Source organism: Lontra canadensis, unplaced genomic scaffold (genome assembly GCF_010015895.1).
Source record: "Lontra canadensis isolate GAN:19392208 unplaced genomic scaffold, GSC_riverotter_1.0 scaffold4, whole genome shotgun sequence".
Lineage (NCBI taxonomy): Eukaryota > Metazoa > Chordata > Mammalia > Carnivora > Mustelidae > Lontra > Lontra canadensis.
In genome coordinates this window covers 51,339,466-51,354,323 of record NW_022630998.1, presented here as the reverse complement: position 1 = coordinate 51,354,323, position 14,858 = coordinate 51,339,466, and the positions used below count along the sequence as shown (strand labels likewise).

The following is a 14,858-nucleotide window of genomic DNA, read 5'->3' as shown; positions in this document are numbered from 1 at the left end:
AGACTTTCTTCAATGTCTCACCTTCTTTCGTTTTCCAAACTGAAACTTGAGTTTTCTTTGGAACAACATTCTTTTTGCAATCACACACCCTTGTTTTATTAATTTAATAGTGTTTAATTAAATTTTGTAAGGACAGTTATAATAGGTATAATCAGGTTTGGGAACAAGTAGGACAGATTTTCTTGGGGCCCACAATTCACCTGGAGGGAGAAGTTAACAGGAACCATGAGCATTCATTGTCCTCTGGCATCCCTCTGCATGTTGTACACCACACTGGGAATGTTGCTGGATGAGTCAGCTAAGTGAAGGCTGCTTAAGAAACTTTCTACTATAATGTCACCTACAGTGCCCTTGTAGGGGGATCAATTACCCCACAAATGACAAGATTTCCTGACCTAGAACATATAGAAGCACCTGGAAATATGGTGTCTGGAAAGTATGGAAAAACCAAATTCTAGCCCAACTCTCCTGCAAGTATTATATCTATCTATCTATCTATCTATCTATCTATCTAATAGAACACAAGCATTTGCTCCATTCTCCAGGTTACATTCCTACTCTTTGTCAACCTAAGACATAAAATCTTACAGACAAGCATGAAAACACACACACACACGAATCTGAAATCTTCAAAGAGTCAGCCTGATAAATACCTAATAAAAATATTTGCAGATAAGAATGTTTCATTTAATTTTGTAAATATGAAAAATAACAAACAATATCCCAGGGAAGAGGAAAAACCCTTGCATGAGCATAGTAGGTGCTAGGTGCTGAATAAATACATGATGAATGATGTGCAGTCTGAAATATTTCTGGTAGTGCATACTGAATCTGTTCATTTTAAGGTCAGCGATATTTATGCACAACCAAGAAATGCATCAGTATTAAGCTAGATCCTCCAAATGAATGTGTGTAGGAATTGAAATGTGACAATTCCCAGAAGCACTGTGTAGAAGCAGTGATCTGTAAAGCACTAGCATAAAGGTTAGTAAAGTTGTCATGGCATAAATGTAATCATTGCAATGCTTGTATCTAAGAAAGGATAGAACTAAAGAACTTGGGAATAGTAACTGGAATTTTCAGTGTACAAGCAATCTTTGAAAAGACACAAGTCTACTTTATGCCATTAAAGAAATCAAAGTAAGGCACTTCAAGATATGCATTTGAGCAGTAACATAAAGCAGGATCCAATAATAGCACCAAAACCAGTGCTAGAGTCCTAACCATGCTTAAGATGGAGAAACTACAGTAGCAATCCCACCAGTTAACTCCTCTTCAAAGGAGACTTTGGATAACATATGGCAGAGGAAGAACATCCTTTGCAGTCAAGCATGTCCTTTATTTCTCTATCCCTCAAAAAAAAAAAAATTCAATTTGTTAGTGTACAGATGCATAATGACAGCTGAATATTTATATAAAAGATCAAGGGCAAAATGACTTAAAGCATCAAAACTAGGCAAAAGATCAGTACTGGGGTTTCTCCATGGTGGTGTGGAGAACTGGGGACTAGTTGACAGTGTTGTATTTGGTACAAATAAGGAGTTTTGCTGGAATCCTGTTCTACTTTGCTATTATGGCCAAATTTCAAAATTGGAACAATCTTGAAAGGCTAAGGGCATCCACTTGCTTTTCTCCTTTACAGGTACCTGAGTATGTGTTTCGATCTAAATAGGAAAGAGGAAAGTTGACCCTTTTTAATTTAGGATTTGTTGGGTGTGGCACCCTGGAAGACCCAGGAGATAATTACTGTTTAGTTTAGATGATATACTTGGCAACCATTAAAATACTGTATAATTATAGCCTAAATGTAGACTTTAAATTTTAACAGATTTATCTAAACTTCAAAATTTGTACCGTTGAATGTAACTATCTTATGGCAGAAGCAGCAGTATTCAAAACATTGAGCTAATATAAAATCAGTAACATTTTAAAAATCCCTCGAATATCACCACCGTTTTCGGTTAACACTTATAGTCGGGAAGATTTTCTAGTTCCAAGAAGTCAAATGAATTACTTTGTAGACAGTACTGACTTAAAGTGTAATTCTAGGAACACTGACAAGATCGCGCTCTTTCTGTTCCTGAAGAACCCTCCCCCTCCCACCCACCCCCTTGTCTTAATTAACGTTTCACAAAATAAATCTAGGGATACAGGTCCCCGGTTGTGGGAGGTTTCCCCTCACGGACAAATCAGCTCGAGGAAAAGAAGGGAGGGGAGAAATAAACGCCACGCAGAAGCTCTACGTGTCATAAGAAAGGTCGAAAATCATTAACATGTAAATGGTGCTCTTTCACTCCCAGGGCTCCTTATCTCCGAGACCGCCCCAAAGACTAGAACGGTTCCGAACGCCGGGTTAGGCAACTCGGGGACTGCGGAGGAGGGCGGGGGGTGGGGGGGGGGCCGGAGGGAACCCAGACCGTGGCCCGACCCTGCCAGGAAGAGGGACGTGCCGCCAGAGGCATCGGATTCGGGGAGGGCCAAAACCTGGCCGAGAATGACATTATCGAGTACTTTCTGGCAGAGCCTAGGTTCCTTCCCCTAACAAGCTCTTTGTGGTACTGTATACTGCTGCCCTTCCCAAAAACAGCGGAGTCAAAAATAAAGATGTACAAGGACTTCCGCCCCTCCAAGTCTCTATATAGCGGGGGCGGAGAAGGAGGTGAGAGGGATATCCCAAATCGGTGACTTCAGCTTGTGAACAAGATATCCCAGGAAACTCTGAGGTGGTATTTGTAGCTCGCGTTGGGGGAGAGGAGGACAAGAGGAGAAAAGGTTTTTTGTTTTTTGGTTTTTTTTTTTCAACTTGGGGAGGGGGGTGCTCCGCGGCTGCACGTGTGCTAAATTTGGGTTTCTTTCGCTTTGCATCAGGCGACAACCCTGGGCGCCACCTGCGCCTCCCGCGCGGAGTGGGGGAGGAGGGTTAGCCCTTGCCCGGGTTCCCCGACGCCTACTGCAAAGGGCAGTGAGAATGACAGACCGCAAACCCTCTCGCTTGCATCCCCTTCAACGCACTACACACCTAAATTCGAACTGCAACTCTCGTTAGGCGACCTCCCGACGAGCCGGGCCGAGATTGCGGCGCAGAGGAAGCCGCACGCTGTTGTCGCCGTGACTCCTCCTCTCGCCGGTGCAACCCGGGACTACCTGGCGCCCAGCAAGTGCAGCAAGCAAAGCCCAGGGCGCCTTTGCGGCGGTTACGTCCCAGCCCATTTCGACGGCCCGTGCGCGACGCGGGGCGCACAGCATACTCCTTCCACCTGCTCCCCACCCCGCCCCACCATCTCCCCACCAACCCGGCCCAGCGGAACCCGGTGCGCCTGCCCGACGGTCCAGGCCAAGCCTCCGGCGGGCCCTGCTCACGCAGTTGGCGCAGGCGGCCCTACGCTAGCGGCGCAGTGCCCGCCGGTTTGCCCTCCCCCTGCACTCTCCCCGCCCCTTCCCTCCCTCGCAGGGGCCGAGCGAATGTAGCCCGCGAGAGAAAATGGCGGCGGCGGCGGGGAATCGCGCCTCGTCGTCGGGATTCCCGGGCGCCGGGGCGGCGAGCCCCGAGGCGGGCGGCGGCGGAGGGGCTCTCAAGGCGAGCAGCGCGCCCGCGGCAGCCGCGGGACTGCTGCGGGAGGCGGGCAGCGGGGGCCGCGAGCGGGCTGACTGGCGGCGGCGGCAGCTGCGCAAAGTGCGGAGTGTGGAGCTGGACCAGCTACCGGAGCCGCCGCTCTTCCTCGCCGCCTCGCCGTCGTCCTCTTCCACTTCCCCGTCGCCGGAGCCCTCGGACCCGGCGGCGGGCGGGAGTGGTTTCCAGCCTGTGGCGGTGCCGCAGCCTCACGGAGTCGCGAACCGTGGCAGCGCCCACCCTCTGGAGCCCGCGGCCGCCCAGGACAGCGGCGCCCCGAGCCCCGCCGGGGCCGAGCCCGGGGAGAAGCGGACGCCCGCCGCCGAGCCGCCTCCTGCAGCGGCCCCCGCCGGGTGAGTCGCGCGGCCGGGAACGCGGCGAGGACTTGGGTGGCGGGCGGGCGAGGGCAATGAATGAATCCCGGGCACCGCGCACTGCGTCCCGGGGCTCCGCGCAGCGAGGCTGCGCGCCGCTCGCCGGGATTCGAGCCCTCGGGCACCCCCTTTGACCCCTCCGGCGTCGAGCGGCGGCCCGGACCTGGCTTGGGGGACGGAACGGGGACCCGGGGCGGGGACGTGCCGGAGAGTTTGTTATTGTTTGCAGACATGTGACAGGCGTGCGAGCCGCGCTGCAGGGACCCGTGGAGATAAGGTGTGGGGCCCTGGGCTGGCTTTGTGGGGCTCCCGGAATCGGGACTCTCCGAAGTGACCCGGCTCGGGACCCTGGCGCTGCCCTCCGGACTGGGCCGGGGGGCGGGCAAGAGCCCAGCGGCGGCGCCCGGAGAAGAGAGTCCCGGGATTGCTGGGGGTGAGGCCCGAGCCTGCAAGCAGGCGGTGGTCAAAAAGGGGGCGGAGTGGGTGCGGAGCCCAGCCCTAGGCCGGGTGGGAGTGCTGGGGCGCGGAGAACGCCGCAAGGTATACCGGACCTTGACAGGCAGAGCCCCGAAGGCAGCACGACCGCAGGGCTCTCGGGGTGGAAGGCTCCGTAACGCCTGTCAAAGCGGTGTGGGCGGGTAGGCTGCAAACTCGGGGATTTGGAATATTTTAGGACTTGGGTTCTCTCACTGCGTCCCTCAAGGGGCTCCACATGTTCTTGGGAATGCGCACAGCGCCACTAAGACTTGAGTGACTTCTGTTTGGAGTTTGAATTTGGTCTTTGAAGTTTGCTTTTGGCGGAGTGGTGTAAGAGCCAGGACCGGATGTGTCAGCCATTCAGTTTCAAAGCAGTGGTGACTGCTCCCCGCAGCCTCTCCGGCGTGGCTGGGGACCGTGGCTGGGGTGCGGTGCTTCCTGCTCCGTGCAGCTAGCTGAGCAGACTACCCGCCGGCTGCGGGATTCCAGGGACCACAGTGCAGTGGGCTTCGGCTCAGAGAGTCCTACGTGCCTATGCATTACGGTACGTGTAAGGTAACAGACCAGCCGTTCTCGGCCTGACCCTTTTTTGGCAACTGGAAATCTTTATGTTAAAGGAAATTCTTTTAAGTGTGACAGTCGTAATCCTTCTTTTTAGGAAATCTGACTAGTGTTTGCACAGCATAGTCTTGATGAGTATTTTGAGTTGCTGGAAATGTTTTTCTGATAGTTAACCGTTTCCCTGTAGAGTTTCCTGACCTTTATTCTGGGTATTTTAAAGACTGTGTCTTATATTTGTTCCCCTTGTGAGACGACTTTGACAGTAGGAATCCTTGGTTTGGGTTAATTATCTAAAGTGCTTTGGCACTTTTTTGAGCTTAAATTTTTATTTATTTAAAACCACTGTTCATTTATTACCAGGAAGTTGCACCCCCCCCAAAAAAAAAAACCCTAAAAATTTTGGTCAACACTGCCATGGCAATCTTGAGAGGAAAGGAGATTTGTGGCTGTGATAATTTTGTGTGCACTTGTAAATATAACTTTGTGTAACAAGAGCTAGGTTTCTGTACACCTTCCTGCTTCTGTGAAGATTGGATTTAAAATCTCACTAGACTAATTCTTTGAAGACAGTTGGTACAACAAATGAGCTCCATATAAAAATATTAAACTTTAATTTTAGAAGTTAATTTTGTTCTTACGAGGGCATCTTTTTGAATACGGTAAATAACTTAGTGTCAGCATTCTAGTCCTTTTAATGAGCTATGAATATAGTAGAGGAGCGACCACTGTAAAAATAATTATAGAAGTTGTTTAGAGTTGCTTCCACACAAAATAAGAGGACTAAGATGGAGGCAGAATTCAGGAACTGAATAATCCATGTTTAATTTTTGCATGTTGTAAGGTAGGTGTTTTTGCCTTCTTTGTTGAAGGAGTGGATTGTATTGCAGTGTATGAAATAATGAGCTAATCAGCATAATCATTTTTAAAAAATGAATTTCACTAGCCAGAATGCTGTTTGTTCACCCCAAATGTAATACCTGCAGACTTCATTTATAGTAAAATGTTGATTTCCTCAATTTGAAAATACAGTGATTTTCCTTCCACTTCCTTGTCTGTGGAGTTGAAATTCATTTGCATCTATTGGTATAAACACTGACTAAAAAGAGTTCAGTGAACTTTATATTTTACTTTTTTGACAGTAGTTTTATTTGTACTTTTTTGAGGAAAATACGGCATCGAGATTTTGAAGTATTTTTGTGTTCCAGTAGCATGGGTCTGGAGTTCCTTCTGTCTAAAGACCTTTTGGATTTTTTAAAAGAGAATTCTGTGATTTTTAATTACAATTTCCTTCAGTTTTTTTGTTCTTTAGATGTAGAAACTGAAAATATGGAAAACATATTTGTGAAATATAAATTGTGTAAGTCATACTCATTAAAAATAAGATTTTCTGTCTGTCCCTCTCCTTTAGTGTAATAATTGAAATCAATGAAAGTTTTGTGCCTGTAAGTGGCGCCCAAGGGTTTGGAATTTTAACTTATATTATAGAATTAGGAACTTTTTTCCCTACCTATTATTTTTGAAGAAAAATTACAGTGTTGCTTTCCATTGAAAAGGCTGTTGTGTTTGGTAGATATAATTATTCTATCCTATTTTTGTAACTTAAAAAATCCCTAACTATCAATTTGCTGGCCCCATGAAAGAACAAGATATGCTGTACTTGTTAATGTTAGTTTTTGTTTAAAACTAAAACCATTTCATAGGCAGCTTTTATATCCTCATATAGCCTTCAGCTTTCACTTCCTTTTAGAAGCTGCTAGGTTAAAAATACAGTTTAGTGACTTTTTACTAGAGAAGATATAGGAACATTATTACCTAAAAATAAGTTGTAAAAAATTAAGTTGGTGATTTTATGAAACAATAGAAGTAGTTACATAAGTTAGGTTACATGAATTTGTAAGTTTTATAGTTATGAATTTTCTACAGATTCTATTTTAAATCAGGTAGGAACATTAATGCACTCTTTATTATATTTAACCTTATTAAATGTAATTCTGAAAGAAAAATATCAGAGCTATCGTTGTTGCCAACTTTTGTTTTCTTTTCATATCTGATTTTGGCAAGGGTGACTGGTTAACCAACATTCCTTAATGTATGATTTCCAATACACTATAATAACTCCATTTTGTTAGATACAAAAACCAGGAAGTAGCCCTGCTCATTGATACTCTTTCCCGTCTTCTGTAGCACCTCGAACATATGTGGCATGTCTTAAAAATGGTCATTGACTTACTGACTTGAAGATTTCAAAACATGTAAAGAAAGGAGTGTTCTTTGTTTTCAAGAGAGCAAAATAACCAGCTACAGCTTGCCTAGGCTGTCTGCTCATCAGTCTTTGACACTGTCTGTAAGCATTCCAGAAGAAGAAATAATGGGGTGGCAAAGCAGTTAATGGTGAATGGATTCCCCTGAGGGAAAATATGGAGCATTCAGAAGTACTCTGAGAAAGCACAGTTTTTGCATTTGTTACCCATTTTCTTGGGTTGAGTTAACTCTCTGTAAAGGAGGCAGTAGAAAACGGCATGGAAAAGTAATGGTCTCCAGAGGCTGCTGAAGAACTACACTATATTGCATATATTGCACCTCTGACCTGGAGAATACTGCTTGTATCAGATATACCAAGTATATTACTTAGACTTGGTTTTCCTCAGTCCTTGCCTCTTTTTATATTCCAAGTCAAAAGTTAGAGCTACTTAAAAATGTAAATGGATAGAAGATTAACATGAAGAAATGTGCAGTTTTAGGAACAGACCCAAGTTGTCATTAACAAAGAATTTAAGAACTTTTTTTTAAGATTTTATTTATTTATTTGACAGAGAGAGAGAGATCACAAGCAGGCAGAGAGGCAGGCAGAGAAAAAGGAGGGGGAAGCAGGCTGCCCGCTGAGCAGAGAGCCTGATGCAGGGCTGGATCCCAGGACCCAGAGATCATGACCTGAGCTGAAGGCAGAGGCTTAACCCACTGAGCCACCCAGGCGCCCCATTTTAAGAACATATTTAAACATGAAAGAAGTAATCAGGAACAGAGTTAAAGTAAATGTTGCAAAACAATGGGATTAGTTAGGTGCTCTTCTTATAGCAAGATTATAAAAGGATTTTAGCCCTGGCTAAAATATGTTCATTGAGTATACAGATATGTTTGGATTCCTTTTATGTAGTCACCTTTCTTGCCTTCTGCAGATTAGGCCAGTTATATGTAGTATCTCATTTCATTACCGCTACAGCCCTCCAAGGCCAATATTATAATTTCTGTTTTCTTTTCTTCTTCTTCTTCTTTTTTTTTTTTTTAAGATTTTATTTATTTGAAAGAGAGAGAGAGATCACAAGTAGGCAGAGAGGCAGGCAGAGAGAGATCACAATTAGGCAGAGAGGCAGGCAGAGAGAGAGAGGGGAGGAAGCAGGCTCCTTGCGGAGCAGAGAGTCTGACGCAGGGCTCCATCCCAGGACTCTGGGATCACGACCTGAGCCGAAGGCAGAAGCTTTAACCCACTGAGCCACCCAGGTGCCCCATAATTTCTGTTTTCAAGAGAGGGAAACTCATTGGTGATGCTAAAGCCCTGTGATCGCATAACTAGAAGACAGAACTATGTCTGACTCCATAGTTCATTTCTTTCTACCATCTGTGCTGGTTTTATTTTTCCAAATTAATAATTAAATTAATTGATAATTTTTTAGGAAGAATTTGCTCTGCAGGACTCATAATAAACATAAAAGATAGGTCTCTACCCAGTGCCATTGCCAATATATTTGTTCCTTTATATGTATATACTGCATAGCTTTCTATAACCTGGCCTCGTATGTGTAATACAAGTAAACTGTACTTAAATCACCTTATTGTGTTAGGCAAGGAGAAAAATTGATTCAGGCTGAGTGTTAGATTTTTTTTTATTTGTGCTTTATTATAAGTGGAGGGGAATAAGGTAAAATTAACGTTACTCATGAATCTTAATCATCACACATGGAAAGAAGCTGTTCCAGTATAATGGTACCTTGCTCCTTTGTTTTTTATTTCATTCACCCAAGGTTTACAAATCTCTATATGATGATGGTCTGAGTGGTAGAGAAAAAGATCATTGATGCATGGCTGCTGTTTCTTTTGGTAGGGGTCTAGTATGAACATGTTTAACAGTACTATATTAAGTGCTTTAAGAGAGATGGAAATACAGAGAGATTCCCAGTTTAAAAACTAGTGCTTTGAGTCTCATGCACAGCCTGTATTCACTACAGCACTAAGTGCTTTAAGAGAGATGGAAATACAGAGAGATTCCCAGTTTAAAAACTAGTGCTTTGAGTCTCATGCACAGTCCTGTATTCACTACAGGACTACAGTGGTATCTCCCTAACTTACTGAGGAATTAACTGGCCTTCCAGGTTAGTAGTTAAGGGTGGTGGCTTCGTTCTTTGTGCTTGTATCTTTGTGCTTGTATATTTGTTCTCAGAGTTTTGGCTCCTTTCCTTTGGTCTCAAAAGCCTTTCTTAGGACAAGTATAGGCTGTAGTTTTTCCATTTCCAGAGTAATGGAAAAAGCAATCTAGATTAGATTAATTTCAAACAATTTCTGTCTACACTCTTAAGAGGAATATGTACAGAACTGCAAGTTCAGATGTGATTTTTTTTTTTTCTTTTCTTGAAAGAGAACATTAAAAGGGGGTATGGAGAGCAAGAAGCTCAACATATACCAATGGTGGTTTTAAAATTTAGTCTTTGTTATTAGTAACAGCAACTCTGCTAGTTAAGAAAACAATGTTAGGGGATGCCTAGGTGGCTGCTGCTCCCTCTGCTTGACTCTCCCTCTCTGACAAATAAATAAAATCTTAAAAAAAAAAGGAAAGAAAACGTTAGGAAATGTCACATAGCTCTTGAGTGTAAGATAATAAAAATAATACTTATCTTCATTTACTCTATGGCATGTCACAGTTGGTTTAGGTATGTTTAGGTATGGAAGGGAGTTCTGTATTGTTAATGATTGAGTCCTTTGGAATACCAGTCTGGTTAGTTTGGTTAGTTGGTAGAGTTGTCATAGAGTGCCAATAACTGTTAAGTTATTAATACCCACCAAGCATATATTTCTGAATACAGTCTGACACCCAGGAATTATTAAAGAGGCATCAGACCTCTTGAAGACTGGAGGAAGCTTACACAGTGCTGTAGTTCGTGCATTAACTAAGTTTATCACATGAAAGTATAGTGCTGGTGAGTGGATATGGAATAAGGAGATAGTAGATATTGGGTGGAGACTTTACTCTTAACAAATAGACATGATCATTACCTTTTGTTATTGCCTAAATAGTCATTTAACTGATATATTATCAAATCTTCAACTGTTCTACAGCATTCTAATACTAAATATCAGTCGTTAGCAAATGAGAAACTCTGTTTTACTATTTATACCACTGCCTAGTACCTAGACTAGTGTCTGACACCCATGGATATTAGGTGCCCATAAATGTTAGGATGAATTAATTTTCCTGAAGTGGTGATTTTTAAATTACTGTATCTGAAGATCACAATAATTTACTCTGATGTGATTTTAACCATGGTCTAGTTTAAGGCAAGTTTTGAAGGCAAGATCTGTTTCTTATGTTGATACATAGTTGCAGTAGTTGGTATTTAGCAATCAGTGGTTGATAATATTGACTGCTTTTATATAACATAAAACTTAAAATACTTAGTTTAATAGCTAAGTATAGTTTCATAGTAATTAGAGCCATGCTTAAACTGAGTTTCTGATATTTGAAATGACTAGTTATTTGCGCTAATGGGTAACCCTTCTGATTTTCTTTCTTTCTTTTTTTTTTTTTAAGATTTTATTTATTTTTTGAGAGACAGACAGAGATAGTGAGATAGAGCAGAAGCAGGGAGGAGAGGGAGAAGCAGGCTTCCCGCTGAGCAGGGAGCCCAGTGAAGGATTTGATCTCAGTACTCTGGGATCATGACCTGAGCTGAAGGCAGACACTTAACTGATTGAGCGACCCAGGCACTCCTCCTGATTTTCTTTTTGACCTTGGCAGTTTTTCTTTAGTGGCCCATCATCACCCACTTGAACGTAAATATTAAGAGATCCTTAGGGTGATCCCAGGACTTTTGTCATTTTGTCTTCTCCATTCCCACCATTAATGCTTTTAGATAGTTATTGACCATTCACAAGTGATTACAGAATTTGTTTTCCTAGCCATGACCTCTCCTAAATTCCAGACCTACACCTGTCTGTGTGACATAGCCATACTCAGATATCTAAAATCAAATTCAGGGTTTTCCCTATACTTTGTCCTACTGTTGTATTCTTTGCTCATGAAATAGCAAAACCAGAACCTAGGAGTTACCCTTGAGCACTCCTTGTTATTTAGTCCACCATCAGAGGCTAGGGATTTGACCTGTTGCCACATCCCTAGGCCAGGCTTGCATGATCTCTTTCTTGGACTAATGTAGTAGCCTCCTGACTTGTTCCCTGTATCCTGCTTTCTCCCTTCCGGTCTGTCCTCCATATTATATGGCCAGAGTGATCATTTTAAAGTGTTAATCTGATTATAACGATGTTCCTCTAGAAATGCAAATAAGATTAAATCTAAAAACTTTCCAAAGCTTGCCTTTTGGTTAAAGACTAGAGAATCCTTAACACGCCCTACCCAGTTCCTGCCCTGTCTGGCCCCTGTGTGCCTCTCTAGGCCCATCTCAGATCACACTTGCCCTTGTTCTCTGCAAGACTGCCTTCTTTCATTTCCTCAAACTCAGCACACTACCTCCTGCCATTGGGCCTTGGCATGCACTGCATGCTCCCTCTGCCGGGAACACTTTCCCCAGTCCCAAGTCAGCACTTCATTGTTCAAGTCTTAGCTCACTGTTAGTTCCTCAGGGAAGCTTTTCTTCCCTCATCTCCCAGACTGGCTTCATAGCACAGTGTCCTTACTCTCAGTGTTGTGATTTTACATTTGTTACCTCATCTGATAAATGACTATCTTCTCCAGAAGACTTTAAGACCTGAGTGGGCAGTGCCTGTGGCTGGATAGCAACCCAGCACCTAGCAAAATGCCTGGCCCAGAGTAGCCTGTTGGTAAATATTTGTGGAATAAATGAGTGAGGATAATAATGACATGACAAGCTCAACCTCATAGATCGTTTGTTCTTCACCTTTGGTTAGAGTTGTCTAGGACCTAGCTGAGACAGGATTAAACAGCAAAAGCCTAGATGATTGGTATGTCCTAATTCTCAGTTTGTGATAGATTCTTTGGGAGGTATCCGGACTATAAGACATGCCAGGTGCTGTGAGTAAGGTAGGACAGCTTAATGTGGCATGGAGGAAATAGCTATTTAGTAGTCCCTGCCTCCCCTTTACATGGTTTCACTTTCTGAGGCTTTGGTTACCTGCAGTCAGTCACGGTCTGAAAGCAGATGATCCTCCTCTTGACACTGTCATCAGAAACTCACTAGTAGCTTAATGCTTCATCACAATGCCTACATCATTGACTTCATGTCATGGTGTAGCCATTTTATCATGTTACATCATCATAAGAAGGGTGAGTACAGTACAGTAAGATTTTGAGAGACCAGTACAGTAAGATTTTGAGAGAGACCACGTTCATATAACTTCTTAAAAATATATTGCAATAATTGTTCTATTTTATCAGTTATCGTTACTCTTTTATTGTGCTTAATTTATTAATTAAACTTTATCGTAGGTATGTATGTATAGGAAAAAACATTGTATATATAGGGTTCAGAACTGTCTGTGGTTTCAGACATCACCTGGGGTCTTGCAGCGTGTCCCTAGTGGATAAGGGGAGACTGCTATACTGTGTGATAATCTGCTCTAGGTTGGAAGAGTTTACTATCTGTATGTAATTCTTTTGCACTTACTAGGGAGATGAAAATGGGTGTGTATGTATATTTATGTATATATGATATCTGTAATCATGTTCATATTCATATATACATAAATATACACATAAAGGTGTTATGCATTAATGTAATGACTCATTTTTTCGAATTCTCAGAATGTTATGTAAATTTAAGATACCATTTTAGAGTTCTTGTCCCTTGAGTATTTATTTTTTGAGTGTATTTACATCTTAGGTATAAATATACTCAAAAAGGTGTTATGCATTAATGTAATTATTCCTCTTTCAAGTACTTATAATGTAAACTTAAAATACTACTTACGGAGTTCTTGTCCCAATAACCCTACTGTCATGCAAAATTTATTAATTTGTTATTAATTCATCTTAGAGTAAATAGAAGTTCATGTTTGTGTTGAAGAAAAGATTTGCTAAGCAAATACTGTATGAAATCTTAGGAGCCAAGAGCCCACGTAACAGAAAACACTTTAAAGTTTACTGGTGGTAACTAAATCCTACAGCCTGCCTTATCTAGAACATGGTTTAGCACTAAGAACTAAGGAAAAAAGGCTCTCAGCTGCCAGAGGGCCTGTAACAAAATCTGTCCTTTGAAGTTCTTTGATTTTATGCTTAACAACAGTTCAAGGGCATTGGCTCAGAATTCACTGACACTTATTTAAGATATTATTCTTGTAGTCTTATCCATTTGGTATCCCCAACACACTGCAGTCAAAAGCAGCCAATTAGACTAGCAGTATGAGGAAGAGACAGTTTCCCTGATAGCCGCAGTATAGAGAGAAACTTGACGGTAAGAGGAGAGAGGGAGGGAGAAGAAGACACCATAGCCTTGGTGTCAGGGGACACCTGGTGTGAGAACATTCATTTCCACATATCTGGATAGCTTCTCAGATTATAAATTTATTAAACGGCAGAACTTTCCACATTACTTTTTGAGTACCAATTTCCTTATGTAGATAGAATGAGTGTGATGAGGATTGTTTTTATAATGGCGAGTGTGGCTCATTATTACAAGGTTTTGTTTCTGTCTACTCACTGAACTGAGCTAGAAGGCTTATTATATTTTAAGCAAGATTTCCATTCAAGATAGTTTTAGAAAGTATTTTGATCCTTAAAGTGGTAAGCTTCTAAGTTACCTAGAAGAGATAGTCTTATGGCCTTGATGATACTGAATAAATGAAGTGTTTTTTAGAACTGCGTAAAATTGGAGGGTACTCATTAGAAATGCCATGTGGATTGTCTGTATGGGAAAATCTTTTTTGCTTTATTTCTTGGCCTGAGCCATTTTATACCCTGTAGTTTCCTTAGGATACTTATTAATCACCACCCCTGGTATACACTGACCTTTCTCCTCGTGAGGCTGTGAAGAGTCAGGCAGTAAGCTCCAACTCTGTAACATTGATCAATTTACTTGATGACTGCAAGGCTTTTGGTTTAATTACTTGCAAAAACATTCTTCATATCTGTATGCGCTAAGATGATAAGTGTTTTGGAGCAGACATTTCACATTTCTTTTTTCTCCTTCAAGATAATAAATTGGCTACATCTCTTATTTTTTGGATTTCTGTTAGTATTCTTAAATTCTTCTTGTGTATTTATTGAAACTTAGATTTTATAAAAGATGTGACAGATTAATGTAGATATTAAGATTCCTGAAAAAGTTTTAGTGTTTGAATTTTGAAAATATGTTTCAATTACTCTGGTACACTGACATCTCCAGGCTGTTGTATGAGGTCCTAATGTTTCTGGGATTCAGAATTTATAATATTAAACTTCATTAATAAAATTCTTATCCAATCCTTTTGAAAGCAACAGAACAATTTATTTTTTAAAAACTGTATCTTTAGGGGCGCCTGGGTGGCTCAGTGGGTTAAGCCGCTGCCTTCGGCTCAGGTCATGATCTCAGGGTCCTGGGATCGAGTCCCGCGTCGGGCTCTCTGCTCCACAGGGAGCCTGCTTCCCTCTCTCTCTCTCTCTCTGCCTGCCTCTC

General features: G+C 42.4%; 1 protein-coding gene across 5 annotated transcripts in view; it reads left to right on the top strand.

Annotated features, from left to right (window-relative positions):
• The first annotated feature begins 3,466 nt into the window (after window positions 1-3,466).
• The window catches only part of MAP3K1 (mitogen-activated protein kinase kinase kinase 1), a 78,880-nt gene continuing 67,488 nt past the window's right edge, over window positions 3,467-14,858 (top strand). For 4 of the 5 annotated variants that reach the window (XR_004381728.1, XR_004381729.1, XM_032850269.1 and 1 more), the window contains exon 1: window positions 3,467-3,963. Coding sequence is in view for 2 of the 5 variants with exons in the window: in XM_032850269.1 (XP_032706160.1) it covers window positions 3,482-3,963 (482 nt within the window). In the remaining 3 variants the exon portion in view is untranslated. Of the gene's footprint in view, window positions 3,964-4,819; window positions 5,006-14,858 lie in introns of those variants that run through there. The other variant, XM_032850285.1, reaches the window with a different exon arrangement.